Source organism: Oryx dammah, unplaced genomic scaffold (genome assembly GCF_014754425.2).
Source record: "Oryx dammah isolate SB20612 unplaced genomic scaffold, SCBI_Odam_1.1 HiC_scaffold_10, whole genome shotgun sequence".
Taxonomy (NCBI): Eukaryota; Metazoa; Chordata; class Mammalia; order Artiodactyla; family Bovidae; genus Oryx; species Oryx dammah.
In genome coordinates this window covers 55,059,760-55,076,197 of record NW_024070194.1, presented here as the reverse complement: position 1 = coordinate 55,076,197, position 16,438 = coordinate 55,059,760, and the positions used below count along the sequence as shown (strand labels likewise).

Below are 16,438 nucleotides of genomic sequence, written 5' to 3'. Positions count from 1 at the left end.
GGGTGCATCAGATAAGTCAGTAAATATTTATTGAGTTAATGAATGAACTTAGAAAAACCTGTTAATTTTAAGCTGTTAGTTTTTAATATATACACAAATAGAGTTGTATAATGAACTCATGTCTACCTTTCTCCTAACACATGTAGCTCTAGAAAATAAGGACATATCTTTATAGAACTAAGATCACACTCAACAAAATTAAAATTGGGTCCTTAATACCATGAAATACTCTTCTCATATCCACATATCCCCAGTTGAATTAAAATGCATATAAATTAGTATATGTTGTTACAGTTGGTTTCTTCAAATCAAGTCCACACAAAAATCCACTCATTGCATTTATTATGACTCTTGGTTTCTTTTAGTGAGAACATTTTCTTTTCCCTCAGGTCCCCCACTTTTTAAACTCATCAACCTGTTGGAGAAACTGGGGCTAGTTTTATGAAATGTGTTAGTGTTTGATTGCTTTCCTGTGGTGTTTGAGCTTTTTCCTGTCTCCTTTACATTTCTAGGAAGTTGTATGATCAGAGACTGATTTAGATTTTTGGGGAGGACATATTTAAGTGGTTTGCTGTGTACTTCCTAGATGTTTTACTGGTGCCAGGCTTGAGCAGTGGGTTTAAGTGTGGCAACCTGATCTTTTCATTGTTCACCATCAAACTTCCTTGTCAGGGTATAGCATCATTAATGATCACTGCCTGAGTGAGCTTTGGAACTATGAGACGCTAAATATATGTGTGGAGGTATTATTGAGGTATTGTTATGGTTACTCCTTATGAAGTAGGGCGGTATCTTTATTTGAATTAAGTCATCAGTGAAATAGTATCTAAGAGGCAGAACTGCAGATAGTAACAAGCCTGCAAATGAGGAACTGTATTTTTTACATTATAATTGACATAAAATAGGACTTTCAAGTGTTCAACATAGTGATTTGATAGTTTTGTACATTATGAAATGATCCAAGGGACTGCATTTTTAACAGAATAATTTTATGTATAGCATGGAAAGAGCTAACCTTTTTTCCCCTGCCACAGTAGGTTGAGTTTGTCTCTTAACATCATGTCATATTAAAACCAAATGCCTTTGAACGATCTTTTTACTAGAGAAGCTCTCCAAAACCATCCTATGTCCAGATTATTTTTAAAAATTGGTTAATACAAATACAGTTAAGTAATCATTATAATAAGATTCCAGATGACAAAAAAGAATGTGGACACATCCTTGGAGCTCTCTTGGTAATGAGATTTAAAATGTCAGCCGAAGAGACCATAATTTTTGTTTGATTGGGTCTGTTAGGAGAAAAGAATTAAAGGGTCACATTTTATGTGGTTCACAATGAATCCATTTGTAGAAATTAAATTAAAACACCAGGAAATTAAATCAAAACAATGTTAACATTTGGTAAGTGGGGTTGGTTCCTTCTCTGTGCTGTTGGATGATGTCTGTTAAAATGATGCTGCAAGAGAAATGTCTTCATGTTTAGACTAGGGTGGAGGACAGGTGGTGTGTTCAGGAAATCACTATAATCTCTGTGGGACCTAAAAAACTTTATAGTTCTTGAAAAACTTTCACGGTTGTTGATCAAGAGACATGAAATTTGAACTTCTTTCTTCAGTAGGAAGAAACTTACTTGTATCTTCAATACGAAAGTTAAAACTTCTGTTATTATTAACTTACTTCTTTCTTCAATAGGAAAATAAAAAATATTTCAAGCGTAGTGAACTTGCAAAAAAAGAAGAGGAAGCATATTTTGAAAGATGTGGCTACAAGGTATGAATGCCTGCTTTTATGTTAAATTGTGTATTTCTGAGTTTAAATTTATATAGCCATTGTTAAAGTAACAAAACGATTGATCTTTGTTCAATTTATCAATGTTATACATTAGCCTATAAATGAGAAGCCACCTGGAGAGGTATGATTTTGTTTTTCTTTTTTTTCTTTTAATCTTGAATTCAGGAAAATACATGCATGACCTTTGGCTTGGAATGGTTTGGCTTTTTGTGGACAGCATGAAGTGGCTTGAGATCAAAGCTTGAGTTTTTTCCTTTGAATTAAGTCCTGGATCTGATACTACCTCATTTTCATCACTACCACCACTCCTTTCCCCACCTCTCCCAATAAAAGTCCATTTGTAAAGGGTTCAAAACATCTTATTCATTCAGCAGCAGTGGTATCAGCAGTGGTATTTCCCCTGCTTTCTCCTGAATATTTTAAGCCATTGTTTTATGTTTGCAATGTGAATAATCCCTTTTGGCCCTCAGTACTTCTGCCTGAGATATAGCCATTTTATATGATAAGGTATCACATTTCAAACACTGCTCACCCTACTGGATTGAAAATGTGATCTTGAAATAGTAGAAATAAATGAGTTGTCTAGAAAACTTTGAATACTTTAGAAACATGACTAAAATTATCTTTGAGATTACCTAGTTAACAATGTATTGGGGTTTTTATTGGGAGGGGTTAAAAGGTTACAAGGTGAAGTTGTGTCTAATTTATTTTAAAAGATGACTGTATCTAGTCTGATTTTTTAAACAAAGTTCAGAGGTTCTATTGAAATACTTTTGACAAATCATAAATTTGAAATCGACTCTTTGCTCGTGAAACATTGATTATACAATAATACTCTTGTGCATGTAATGGGGAAAGTTCTGGAAATTAATTTTATCTGGCATAGCATTTCTAGAAGAAAGCATGAAGAATGCAAATGGTATGTATATGGATTTGCTTTCATTTTGTACTTTTGGGAGAGGGTAGGTGTTAAAACTGTAGTTGTATTTCTGATAGGTTTCTAAAATATGAAAGTTTACATTGGTATTTTGATACCTCTCTTAAGTATGTTGATTTCATTTGCTTCTAGTGTAAGGAATTAAAATATGTTTTAAAACCATCTAAATGTCAAACAGATAGTCAGAAAGGATTCCCATTATTTGCTTGCTAGCGTTGTCTAACTCACACTTAAAGTAAAATAAGATCACTTACCTTTGGTTTAGTCCACTGACTCGGTTGCTTTCCCGTATCCTTAGATTCGAACCTTTTTAACTTTTTGATAAGGTAGGAAAATAAACAGTGACAGTTTTCCTTTGTTTAGATTGCTCTTGCTATAACAGCAGTTCTTTCTTGCCAGTATAGAGGAAAGTACTGAAGCAAAACCATTGCTGTAAAGAGACTGCTTGTGACTTTGAGTCCAGCTGACAGAATGTCTTAGGTCTTTTCCTTAAGGCTATTCACTGCCATTTTATAATTGAAAATGCTTCCATCCTGAGATTTTGGGAGAAATACCTGTTTTTATGCTTAAAAAGAAAGCACAGGGTTTTCTTTCTGAAGCATATTTAATGGTTCCTTGTTGGTAGTAGTGAAAATACAGCATGTTACTTTTATTCTCTTATAAAAACTAGTTACCATTTATTGAGACTTGATACTGATTTGGTTTGTGAAAATGGTGAAAGTTTAATTTATACTTACATTTTCTGTTATCACTATTAACACTGATTAATATAACCTTTAACCTAAAGTGTGGAATCATCAAGTATAAAATTGTAACCATACAGCCTTTCTTAACTGAATGGTTTCCTTTAATGTTGATCTTCTTTGATTTTTTTTTTGGATTTTCTTTTGACATATTAGATTTGTCTTAGGGTCAACTGGAAAACCACGTTTCAGTATCTTTTTACAGACCATGCAGTGGGACTTATAAACTGCTGAACTCAATTTTCCTAAACTGTGACTTGGGAAGCTGACTCAAGAAAATGTTAGAAGAGATTTTTTTTCCCTGCAGGTTCATATGAACAACAGTGTCCAGTTTCATCTCCATGTGCTATGAGTAGAGAGTGGCTGGTTTTCATTATTTTCCTTCGTGGCTCAGTTCACGGGCAAGTTCTGTGGAGCATTGGGAAGTTTTTTTACACATCCAGCAATGATTCCTGTGCACTTGGAATATACCTTTCAAAAATCAGGATAGGAAAGAGCTTATATGCTTGAGGCTTCACAGGTTTTTGTTATCAAGCAGTTCTCTTTTTTTTTGGTCTTCATTTTAAATCTAGAGCAAGGATCAAATAACCCTGTAAGATGATTTTCTCAAAGAGGAGAAGCAAGCTGATTGTTTCCAAGAAGAAAGTAAAAATCTTGGAGTCTAGGGAGAAAGTGAGTCTAGATTTCAACCTTTAAGCTTTTGATTGTGGAAACCATTTTATTAATAACTTCTATTGCTCATCTGTAGCAAGAATGCTTCCAGGGTGCACGCTCTCTCCTTGGGTGTCCCTGTGCTCTCACAAGCATGTATGTCAGTTATGAGCTGTTTGCTCAGAGGAACACTTAAAAAACCTTCAATATGTTAAACATGTTTCATTTTGATAGATACCTAATGTATAGAATGGTACATGTTAAAATAAACCATATTGTATTTTAAAAGGAGAATTTCATTTCTTTTGGCTATTAATGTAGATACAGCCAAAAGATGAAGACCAGAAACCATTAACTTCATCGAATCCAGTATTAGAACTTGAACTGGCAGAGGAAAAATTACCCATGACTCTTTCTAGGCAAGAGGTAAGTTTATATATGAGTGCTTTGTTTAAAAAAAAAAAAAATCTCCACAGGATTACATTCATCTCTAGTTCTAATAACTTTTATGTCATCATTTCCCATATAAAATAACTTACCTGACCGGCACAGTATTTTAGTTCAGTTTTCTTTATGGGGTTCTAAATTTCTGCTTTTCTTGATACTGTTGTCTTAAATAATTTAAAGAATATCTTATGTCTTAAATTTTTTAAAGAATATATTCTTCTAAACTTTGATGGACAGGGAGGCCTGGCGTGCTGCGATTCATGGGGTCACAAAGAGTCAGACACGACTGAGCGACTGAACTGAACTGAAACTTTAAAAACTAAACATATTCTGCTACTGCTAAGTCGCTTCAGTCGTGTCCGACTCTGTGCAACCCCATAGACGGCAGCCCACCAGGCTCCGCCGTCCCTGGGATTCTCCAGGCAAGAACACTGGAGTGGGTTGCCATTTCCTTCTCCAGTGCATAAAAGTGAAAAGTGAAAGTGAAGTCACTGAGTCATGTCCAACTCTCAGGGACGCCCTAGACTGCAGCCCACCAAGCTCCTCCATCCATGGGATTTTCCAGGCAAGAGTACTGGAGTGGGGTGCCATTGCCTTCTCTGAAACACATTCTAAATAAGTATAATTAAATGCATATATTTGAAATAATTATATTTAGATAATTTGTCAAAGTTATTTAAAATAATATCATTTATGTATTGAGAAAGTACGTTACAAAACAGTAAATTTTGTTGTTGTTGTTCAGTTACTAAGTTTGTGCCCAACTCTTTGCAACCCCATGGTCTGTATCCCGCCAGGCTTCTCTGTCCTCCACTGTCTCCCAAGTTTGCTCAAATTCATATCTTTTGAGTCGGTGATGCTATCAAACCATCTCATCCTCTGCTGCCCTCGTCTCCTTTTGTCTTCAATCTTTCCTAGCATCAGCATCTTTTCCAGTGAGTTGGCTCTTCACATCAGGTGGCCAAAGTATTGGAGCTTCAGCTTCAGCATCAGTCCTTCTGATGAATATTCAGGGTTGATTTCCTTTTACTTTCTCTTAATATATCATTCTAAGTCAAAATATAGAAGTCTATATAATTTCTTTATGACTGCATAATTTCCCATAATATTTTAGAACTACTACTTTATTATTTTTAAAACCAATTCTTTGTTAATGGTCATTTAGATTGCCTCAGTATTTCCCTTTTATAGGTTATACTGAGATGAACATCCTTGTACAGATGTCATTGCATGTGTAATAATATATGATTAGTTTCCTTTGGAAAATTTTCTAGAAATATGATTTCCGGAGTCTACTAAAGCCTATATATTAATACATGTCTAACACTTTGGATATAAATTACGAGAGAGCTCTGTAAACACGTTCCACCAGTTCATACTCTAGCCTATAGGCGTTGTCCGTACCCTGGTCAATATCAACTATTATTTTCCTTCAACAACAGCAAAATTTTAAGATATTCATGTGAAAAAAGAGTTAAGATTATATACACAGAGTACACAATGAAATGAACTTTGAGCAAAACGAAATGTTCAGAGGAAAGGAGGGCTGACTCCAGAAGCTGTCATGTGAAGACTAGATGAAGGACTTTTGAATAGTTGGCCTGAAGAGAATATTAGAGATTTTTGAAAACAGATCCGTTGACCACAGCTAATTTTGAAAAAACATTGAGTATTCTGTCTTTTCATAAAGCTGAGATAATTGCAAGAGGTAGGTTTTTGTTTATTTTAAAAAGCATAGTATAACTGTCCAAAGATGAGGTGGGCTGCTCCATGAAGAGGTGTGATTCCTGTCATTCGTCAGACAGTGGCCTGAAGAAGGTGTTGTTGAGGTCATTTATGCATTGAGCACTTCTGCTGCTAAATCGCTTCAGTCGTGTCTGACTCTGTGCGACCCCATAGATGGCAGCCCCCCAGGCTCTGCCGTCCCTGGGATTCTCTAGGCAAGAACACTGGAGTGGGTTGCCGTTTCCTTCTCCAATGCATGAAAGTGAAAAGTGAAAGTGAAATCGCTCAGTCATGTCCGACTCTTCACGACCCCATGGACTGCAGACTACCAGGCTCCTCTGTCCATGGGAGTTTCCAGGCAAGAGTACTGGAGTGGGGTGCCATCGCCTTCTCCGGGAGATAGCACTAGATGACGTCTAAGTTTTAGTTTCAGTTAACCCAGTGGAAGCCTTGCCAGTGGTTTCTAAGTGTGATACTATTTCAGTTCCCAGACTAAGTTCTTGGTAATTTTTTCTAATTACAGCTTATTTTCTTAATTATAAGTTTTATTAGTCCTTTTTATGAAATATAGCATGTATACAGAGTGTGTGTAAAATGTGCAATATAGTGGATAATTGCAAAACAAAACAGACACTCATACAACCATTACCAAAGTCAAGGAGGAATATTATCAGCCCTCCAAAAGCCCTGCATGTGCCCCCCTCCACCCATTTGTAACTCACTTTCTTGTCTAAGGGACTAGTTTTGGGTTTTAATTTATTATTACAGTGCTGACCCTTGCCTGTCTGTGATCATTGGCTTATCAACTGACTCCAGACTTTTTTTTTTTCTTCTGTATGAATGTTATCACTCCTTCCCATCTTAATGGTTTTCTTTTGTTGCCTGCTACACAAATTGGTCCTTTCTGTACCACTCACCAAATGACCTAAACCATTAGGGTTATTTAAGGTGTGACAGTAATTCAGTGTATCTGTTCTTGGAAAACTAAAGAAAAAACAAATATAACTTACTTTTACATCTAATTTTCAAAGTAAGTGTTTAGTCTTCTAAAATAGGAATTACTATTGTTTCTTTCTTTCTTTTTTAAATAGGTTATCAGAAGATTGAGAGAAAGAGGAGAACCAATCAGACTATTTGGAGAAACAGATTATGATGCTTTTCAACGTTTAAGAAAAATAGAGATCCTCACACCGGAGGTTAACAAGGTAAGAAGAACAAAGCTAGAATATCATTGTACCACGTAGCTAAGAATACTGCAGGCTTTGACAGACTTCAAATAATTGCCTTATTATAAGGAAAAAAGGAAAAATGAAGTTGCCAGATTATTGCTGCTGAATGTAAATTTTCTTTTAAAAGGCATACATCTTGAGCATGCGATTCAGTGCATTTTAAAAATGCTTGCAAGTGTGTGGCCACTACCCCTATGAAGATATAGAGTATTTTCATCACACACACATGGAAACTCCCCAGCACCCCTTCTGGGCCAGTCCCTGGATTCTTCCTCCTCCATTCCTGGGCAACCACCGTTTTAAATTCTGTCACCGTCGATGAACTTTACTTGTGTTAGTATTTCACTTGGGTGGAGTCACAAAGGATATGTCTGGCTTCTTTTGCTCTGTGTAAGATTTTGTGGATTCATCCATGTTATTGTGGATGTTGGTAACTTGTTCCTTTTCATTGCTGGTGATATTCAGTAATATTAATATATCACAATATGTTTCTAGCCTTGGGCTGTTATGACTAAAACTGCTGTGAACGTTCTTACACAAATCTTTTTTGGCTCTGTTATTTCTTCTAGGTTAAATACATTTTTATGTCTCTGGAAGTGGAATTGCTAAATAGTAACAGTATATGTATGCTCAACTTTTTAAGAAATGCTGGATATTGCCAGTGTTGTCTCATTAGTGTTTGTTATTGTTAGTCTTTAAAATTTTAACCATTCTCTTATTTGTGTGGCAGTATCTCATGTGGTTCTAATTCACAGTTCCCTGACAACTAAAGATTATGAACATCTTTTTATAGACTTACTAGCTACATCTTTATCTGTGCAGTGTTCATGTTTCAGTTGGGCTTTTTATTTTTGAATTATAGTAGTTCTTTATGTATAACCTGGATTCTTCGTTAGATATACAAATTCATGTTTTGTATTTGTTTTTTTCCTAAGCTTTACCTGTTTTCTTAACGGTGTCTTTTCATGGGCAGGACTTTTGAATTTTGACAAAGTTCACTTTATAATTACTGCTTGTGGTGTTTTGCTTAAGAAAATGCTTTGCCTACCCTAAGATCTTAAAGAGATGGTATTTTCTGTATTTTCTTCTGAAACTTTAATAGTTTCAGCTTTACTTTTAGAACTCTGATCTTGTTTTATGGCTCAGCTTATAATCCATCTTAGTGAATATTCCATGGGCTCTTGAAAAGAGTATGCTTTATGCTTTTGAAATGTCAGTTACAGTGGTGTTTAGATCTTTTGTGGCCTTATTTACTTATTTACTTGCTCTTTCAGTTACTGAGAGAGACAGATGTGGTTATATGTAGTTGTATAACAAACCACCTCAAAACTTACATCTTAAAACAATTCATTATCATAAAATCTTTCTCAGTCATTTGTGATGGTAACAAACCACTCTGAGACCTTGTGTCCTAAGATAGTTTGTCATTCTCCATCACGTTCTGTGGTTCGATTGGGTTAAGCTGGGTAGTGTTTCGGTTGGGGTCTCACCTGTGATACAGTCAGGTGAGGGTTGTGGCTGAGGTCACCTGAAGCCTCCAAGTCTGGCCTTCTTACTAGGCATGCTGACTTAAAGGTGCAGCTTCGTTGTAGCAGAGGTCAGCATTTCCTGCCCTTTTAAAGCTAATATCCCATTGTACGTATGGATGCCATTTTGTTAATCCATTCATCCTTGTTGGACAGGTAGGTTGCTTCTACCTTTTGGTCTATTGTGAATAATGCTGCTATGGACACAGGTATAAAAATATCTGTTCAAGTTCCTTGCTTTCTCTTCTTTTACACATATTCCTAGAAGTGGAATTGCTGAATTGTATGGTGATTCTATGTTTAACTTCTTTTTAAAAACATAAATGAATTTAAAACATTATCTTCACTTATATTATTAATATGCACAGCAATTTGTTTTTATTTTCAGTCCTATCTAAAGTTTCCTTACCTAAATCCTTGGAAAGAGCTAAGTGGTTTTGTAATGCCTCATTTAAGCAGTATTTGTTCCTCTTCTATATCCCAAGTCACTTTCCTTATCAAAAGAGTCTAAAATGCTAACATGCACTATTCAGTTTTTGTTACCTGATTTAATTTTTCTGCTACTCATGTCTCATTACTTGAGAAATTTTCTAGCTTTTAATATTAACTTACTACAACCTGCTGTATTCTGATATTATTCAATACTAGAATATATTTGTTGGAGAAGGCAGTGGCAACCCACTCCAGTACTCTTGCCTGGAAAATCCCATGGACGGAGGAGCCTGGTGGGCTGCAGTCCACGGTCGCTAAGAGTCAACACGACTGAGCGACTTCACTTTCACTTTTCACTTTCATGCATTGGAGAAGGAAATGGCAACCCACTCCAGTGTTCTTGCCTGGAGAATCCCAGGGATGGCGGAGCCTGGTGGGCTGCCGTCTATGGGGTCGCACAGAGTCGGACACGAATGAAGCGACTTAGCAGTAGCAGCAGAATTTATTTGTACTTTTAAAAGTTGAGGTATAATTGACGTATAACATATTTCAGGTGTACAGCATAATGACTTGATATTGTATATATTGCAAAATGATCACCACAGTAAATCTAATACTCATCACTGTATGTAGTTACAAAATTGTGTGTGTGTGTGATGAAGACTTTTTTAAAGATCTACTCTCTGAGTAACTTTGAAATGTGCAGTATAGTATTTTTAGTCATCATGCTGTACATTATATCCATGTGACTTATTTATTTTGTAACCAGAACTGTCTAAAAGTTAATAACTTAAGTTTGAACACATTCTGAAGGCTCAACACTTTTCCTCCTCTCCCTCCACATTTTTTTCTGATACCACATTTTGCATCTTTTTGTGTTGTGTAGCCCTTAACTAATTACTGCACTTATAGTTATTTTTACTACTTTTGTCTTTTAATCTTCATACTAGCTCTATAAGTGATTACCACCTGTACCATACATTTACTTTTATCACTGAGATTTATACTTTCATATGTTTTCTTGCCAGCTGAAAGAAGTCCCTTTAATATTTCTTAACAAGGATAGTTTAGTGGTTAGAAACTCTCTTAGCTTTTGCTTGTCTGAAAACTCTATTGCTCCTTCAATTCTGAATGATAACTGCTGGGTAGCGTGTTCTCAGAAGTTTTTTCTTTTAGCACTTCAAATATATTGTGCCACTCCCTCCTGGCCTGCAAAGTTTCTGCTAAAAAAATATTCTGATAGTCTTATTGGGGGTGGTTCCTTACACAAAGCAAATTGTTTTTCTCTTGCTGCTTTTAAGATTCTTTCCTTTCTGTAACTTTTTTTTTTTTAAAGTAGAGTGTAATTGATTTACAATATTGTGTTAACTTCAGATAGAGAGCATAGTGATGTATTTTTTGCAGATTATACTCCATTATAGGTTATTACACAATAATGGGTATAATTCTCCATGCTATACAACATTCTTGCCTGGAGAATCCCAGGGACAGGGGAGCCTGGTGGGCTGCCGTCTATGGGGTCGCACAGAGTCGGACACGACGGAAGTGACTTAGCTTAGCTTAGCTTATCCCGTTCCAAAGCCTTTGACTGTGTGGATCACAATAAACTGTGGAAAATTTTGAAAGAGATGGGAATACCAGACCACCTGACCTGCCTCTTGAGAAACCTATATGCAGGTCAGGAAGCAACAGTTAGAATTGGACATGGAACAACAGACGGGTTCCAAATAGGAAAAGGAGTACGTGAAGGCTGTATATTGTCACCCTGCTTATTTAACTTCTATGCAGAGTACATCATGAGAAGTGCTGGGCTGGAAGAAGCACAAGCTGGAATCACGATTGCCAGGAGAAATATCAATTGCCTCAGATATGCCGATGACACCACCCTTATGGCAGAAAGTGAAGAGGAACCAAAAAACCTCTTGATGAAAGTGAAAGAGGAGAGTGAAGAAGTTGGCTTAAAGCTCAACATTCAGAAAACGAAGATCATGGCATCTAATCCCATCACTTCATGGGAAATAGGTGGGGAAACAGAGGAAACAGTGTCAGACTTTATTTTGGGGGGCTCCAAAATCACTGCAGATGGTGACTGCAGCCATGAAATTAAGAGATGCTTACTCCTTGGAAGAAAAGTTATGACCAACCTAGATAGCATATTGAAAAACAGAGACATTACTTTGCCAACAAAGGTCCATCTAGTCAAGGCTATGGGTTTTCCAGTGGTCATGTATGGATGTGAGAGTTGGACTGTAAAGAAAGCTGAGCGCTGAAGAATTGATACTTTTGAACTGTGGTGTTGGAGAAGACTCTTGAGGGTCCCTTGGACTGCAAGGAGATCCAACCAGTCCATTCTGAAGGAGACCAGCCCTGGATGTTCTTTGGAAGGAATGATGGTAAAGCTGAAACTCCAGTACTTTGGCCACCTCATGCGAAGAGTTGACTCATTGGAAAAGACTCTGATGCTGGGAGGGATTGGGGGCAGGAGGAGAAGGGGACGACAGAGGATGAGATGGCTGGATGGCATCACTGACTCAGTGGATGTGAATCTGAGTGAACTCCGGGAGTTGGTGATGGACAGGGAGGCCTGGCATGCTGCGATTCATGGGGTTGCAAAGAGTTGGACATGACTGAGCGACTGAACTGAATAATTAGTAATGTCGAACATCTTTTCATGTGCCCGTTAGCCATATATATGTCTTCTCTGAGAAATGTCTTTTCAGGTCTTCTGACCATTTTTGGATTGGGTTGTTTTTTGATATTGAGTTGTATGAGCTGTTTGTATATTTTGGATATTAATCCCTTGAGGGTCACATCATTTGTAAATATTTTCTCCCATTCAGTAGGTTGTTTTTTCAATTTGCTGATGGTTTCTTTGCTTTGCAAAAGCTTTTAAGCTTAATCAGGTCCCATTTGTTTGGTTTTGGTTTTATTTCTTTTGCCTTAGGAGACTGATTAAAGAAAATACTGCTAAGATTTATGTCAGAGTGCTCTGCCTGTGTTCTCTTGTAGGAACTGTCTTAACTTTTGACATTTTAACTGTAATGTGCCTTGATGTAGGTATGTTTAACTTTTTCAGATATTGCCTTAACATTTTCCACAGCAGCTGTAGTATTTTACATTTCCAGCAGTGCACAATGGATCTGTTTCTCCATATCCTAGCCACGTTGTTATTTTCTGTTTTCTGTTGATAATATCCATCCTGATGGTTGTGAAGTGGTATCTCTGTGGTTTGGTTTGCATTTCCCCAATGATTAGTGAGGTTGAGCATCTTTTCATTTACTTATTGGCCATTATGTATTGTCTGTTCAAGTCTTTTGCTTATTTTAAAGCAGATTTTCTGTTGTAGTTAACTTTAAGAGTTACAGTTTTATAGTTTTAACCCTTACTTACATTTAAGTCTTTGATCCATTTGCGTTAATTTTTATATGTGGTATTATGATAAGGGTCTAAGGCTTCCATTTTAATCAAATGATCACAAACTAGAAGTGAATAAAATGTGGAGTTTACTGGTTTTTTAGAAACATAGTGAAGTCTAGGACGTGGTTGAGACTCTGGCTTTATACTGTTGGTGTTGCCAAATGTTTTGGAAGTTGAAAGCAGTTGGAGTTGTTAGACGTTTTCAGTGAACCAGGAAAATGGGTGGAGTGCCTGGTCACTCTCTCTAGGCCTCATTAGAAAATTACAGCATTTATGCAGATTCTTAATTGGATTTGTCACTCATATTTTTTATTTTTCTGACCGTGAGACTAGCTATTGTATATTATTATATATTCTTTTACATTTGAATATGTTCATAAGAATTGACTTTGAATGGACAGTAGTGATAGCTGTGTAATAAATTGAAATATTGTTTGAGTTTCCTTGTGGAGAAAAAAATGAATTATACTCATTATCAGAGAAAAAAATCAGAAGTGAAACATCAATGAAATTTCATACTAGGTGTAACTTTTTACCTTTCCTCAGGGATTGAGGAATGATCTGAAAGCAGCTTTGGATAAGATTGATCAGCAGTACCTCAATGAACTTGTGGGTGGCCAAGAGCCTGGAGAAGAAGACACCCAGAATGATTTGAAAGTTCACGAAGAGAACACCACAATTGAAGAATTAGAGGTGATCCCTCCACCACCTTCCTCACTCCCCCACCCCACCTTTCATTTCCTGGAGCCGATGGTTGAGCTCATTAGACTGTTCAGTTCACAGCACCGTGGCATCTTTGGTCGTTACAAAGGCCCTTCTTCTGTTTCGTGCCTGTTGTTTATTCACTCCCTTTTTTCTCATTTTCTACACACATTCCCCTCCTTCCTGCCTTCAGAAGCATTCATTCTGATATGTTTGATGTGTGCATCCTTTTATTTATTGATGGTCTTGTAAAACCAGTAATGCTTTGTATGCATGTGCTTCGGTATACATAAATGATGCTTTACTCTGAAATTCTTCATTCTGGTTTTATTTTCAAGTTCCATCCTTGATATTCTATGTCATCTAAACCTTTGATTTTAATTGTTACGTAGTATTTTATACAGTGTGACTTTCAGTGCCTTTTAATAATAGCACGATTGCTCCCCTCTTCCTGTTACCACAGTTTTGTGACAGACAGTCTTGTACATAACCCCTCTGGACCAGAAACAAGATTGCTTCTTAACTTGTCTGAATACTGTCAGGTTGCTCTTTGGAATGGGTGTACCAGTCTTTACTCCACCATCAGCAGTATATCCATACATCCCTGCCAACATTTGGCAATATCTTGCTTTCTTATTTTTGCCAGTGTATTGAATGTGGAGTGATATATGTAATATTACTTGAAGTAATTTTGAATTACCTGTCTAGCATGAGCAAAAATAATGACTTAAATTTCTTAATTGTAAAGTCATTTTTCTGTTACCTTTCATTCCTTGCTCTTAACCCATGTTGACTGCTCTGAGATTGTAGTTGAGGTTATTGTTTGTTTTTTTTTGAGATTTTCCCCCTTTTTATTTATCTTTTAATATATATTTATTTTTAATTGATTGACTGCTTTACAATATTGGTTTGATTTCTGCCATATATCAACATGAATTAGGTTTAGGTGTACATATGTGAGGAGGTTATTTTATTTGTACTCCCACCCCCTAAATTTTACTGAAATAATAATTTTACTGAAATAAAACTGGTGAGCAAACCAGTTCTGGGCATTTTAAACAACTTTGGAGATAGTCACAGACTATGCAATTTATCCTTTTAATGTGTACAATTCAGTGGTTTTTAGTATATTCACAAGTTCATACAACTATCATCACAGTCTAACTTTAGAGCATTTTTATTCCCCTAGAGAGAAACCTCACATATATTAGCAGTCACTCCCTTTATCTTTAGATTCACAAAAGATAACATGCTGTCTAAATTTAAATGGCAAATTGATATTTTTAACCTATCTAGAAATTCTCTCAGGCTTTAAATCAAAATTGGACTGTACATGTAATAAAGGGCCACGTTTGGACGGATGTTAATAGCATATATATTCAGCTGTTGCTCCTGACTAACAAATAGAAACATTCCTTCTTTTCAGGCTCTGGGAGAGTCTTTAGGAAAAGGTGATGATCATAAAGACATGGACATCATTACCAAATTCCTTAAGGTATGTACTTTTTGGCTAGGAAAGGAGGATGTTTTCTTTAGATAAGAATTGGTCTTGCTTTTTTTTTTTTTGGTCTTACAGTTCTGAATTGTTTAAGAGTTAAAGACTGGAAAAGGAGACTCTCATTAAACATTTCTGCATCTGTAGTGTTTATAATGTTGGTATGTGTTTGCATATAGAGGTTAAACAAAATGTATATTTACTATCTTCATGGCACTTGTAAATCTGACTTATTATTGTAAACACACAGAAAAGAATTCATAGCAGTAGAATGAACAAGAAGTTTTAAGGACTGAAAGATTTTTTTAAACATCCTGGGAAAGAGTGTAATAAGGAGAGGGTTCCAGAAGCTTCCCTGAGAGATGACATAAGGACAAAGTGGCAAGACATTGGGAGTGAAAAAAGCAAACACTCGGGTAACCTTTCACAGGATTATCAGTAGCTCATTCTATCTTCCCAGATTTTCTCTCTTTAGTGGTTTATGTAGAGTATGTGCAAATCCCAGATTCCTTTTAACATTTCTTCACCAATTATCAATATTTCTATTCAGACCAAGAGGTTTAAATGCAAGAAATGCTTTTACTTGTATTTACAGTTTAAATGCAACATAATCGGCCATCAAGATTCTTAACCCACTGAGGATTTTGCATGGAATTAGCTAGGGCATGGGATCTAGTATGGACTAGAATTTCCTCTGAGTGACAGCTTCTCCCAATAGCACATGCATAGGTAACACCACTAGGGGATTATGGCCTCCTCAGCCTTCACTGTTTAGCTGCCTCCAGAAAGGATGCTCTTTGTGTAGTTAAATTCAAGGAGCACCTGGGTAGTTTTCTAGGGTGGGATGGGGGCTGGTCATAGTTTCTTGTATTTTTGTTCCTTTTTTCCTTCCTTCTTTGGCCAAGTGTTTTAGAGGGAATTTTTAATTGAATTGTGGTCTCTACTGCAAAAGTACAAAGTCCAAATACAACATCATCATCCTTGGAAAATTGATTAAATATCACAGCACATGGCATTATGGCTGATAAGTCTAGGCAGGTTGAATTTTATGTAATAGAAATACAAGTAAAAGTTTATTTCTATCAAACAGTTACCTGTGAAACTTCTTCCTATTTCATCCCAGGAACTTGGGGCGCAGAGTTTCTGGCCTGAAAAAGGAACTTTTTCATATTTCAGCCCAGGGTTCTTTTTAGGTGGGAAATGGATCACACTTGAGCTAGGAATATGTGTAGAATAGGGAGGTTTGTGACTTGCCAAAAGCACTGCTTTAAAACATCTATGAGTTACTAAGCAGAAACAGTTCATTAAAACATCAGCAACTAATATTAATCAGTTAAGACATT

At 36.4% G+C, this 16,438-nt stretch overlaps 1 protein-coding gene across 3 annotated transcripts in view; it reads left to right on the top strand.

Moving 5' to 3' along the window:
• PRPF18 (pre-mRNA processing factor 18) overlaps positions 1-16,438 on the top strand; it is a 56,493-nt gene that overhangs the window by 14,960 nt on the left and 25,095 nt on the right. The window contains exons 1-7 of one of the 3 annotated variants that reach the window (XM_040248511.1): positions 1,724-1,770; positions 1,886-1,912; positions 4,044-4,143; positions 4,444-4,548; positions 7,386-7,499; positions 13,445-13,591; positions 15,027-15,095. In XM_040248511.1, coding sequence (XP_040104445.1) covers positions 4,069-4,143; positions 4,444-4,548; positions 7,386-7,499; positions 13,445-13,591; positions 15,027-15,095 — 510 coding nt within the window. In that variant the 5' untranslated portion in view covers positions 1,724-1,770; positions 1,886-1,912; positions 4,044-4,068. Of the gene's footprint in view, positions 1-1,692; positions 1,771-1,885; positions 1,913-4,043; positions 4,144-4,443; positions 4,549-7,385; positions 7,500-13,444; positions 13,592-15,026; positions 15,096-16,438 lie in introns of those variants that run through there. The other 2 variants (XM_040248509.1, XM_040248510.1) reach the window with 2 other exon arrangements.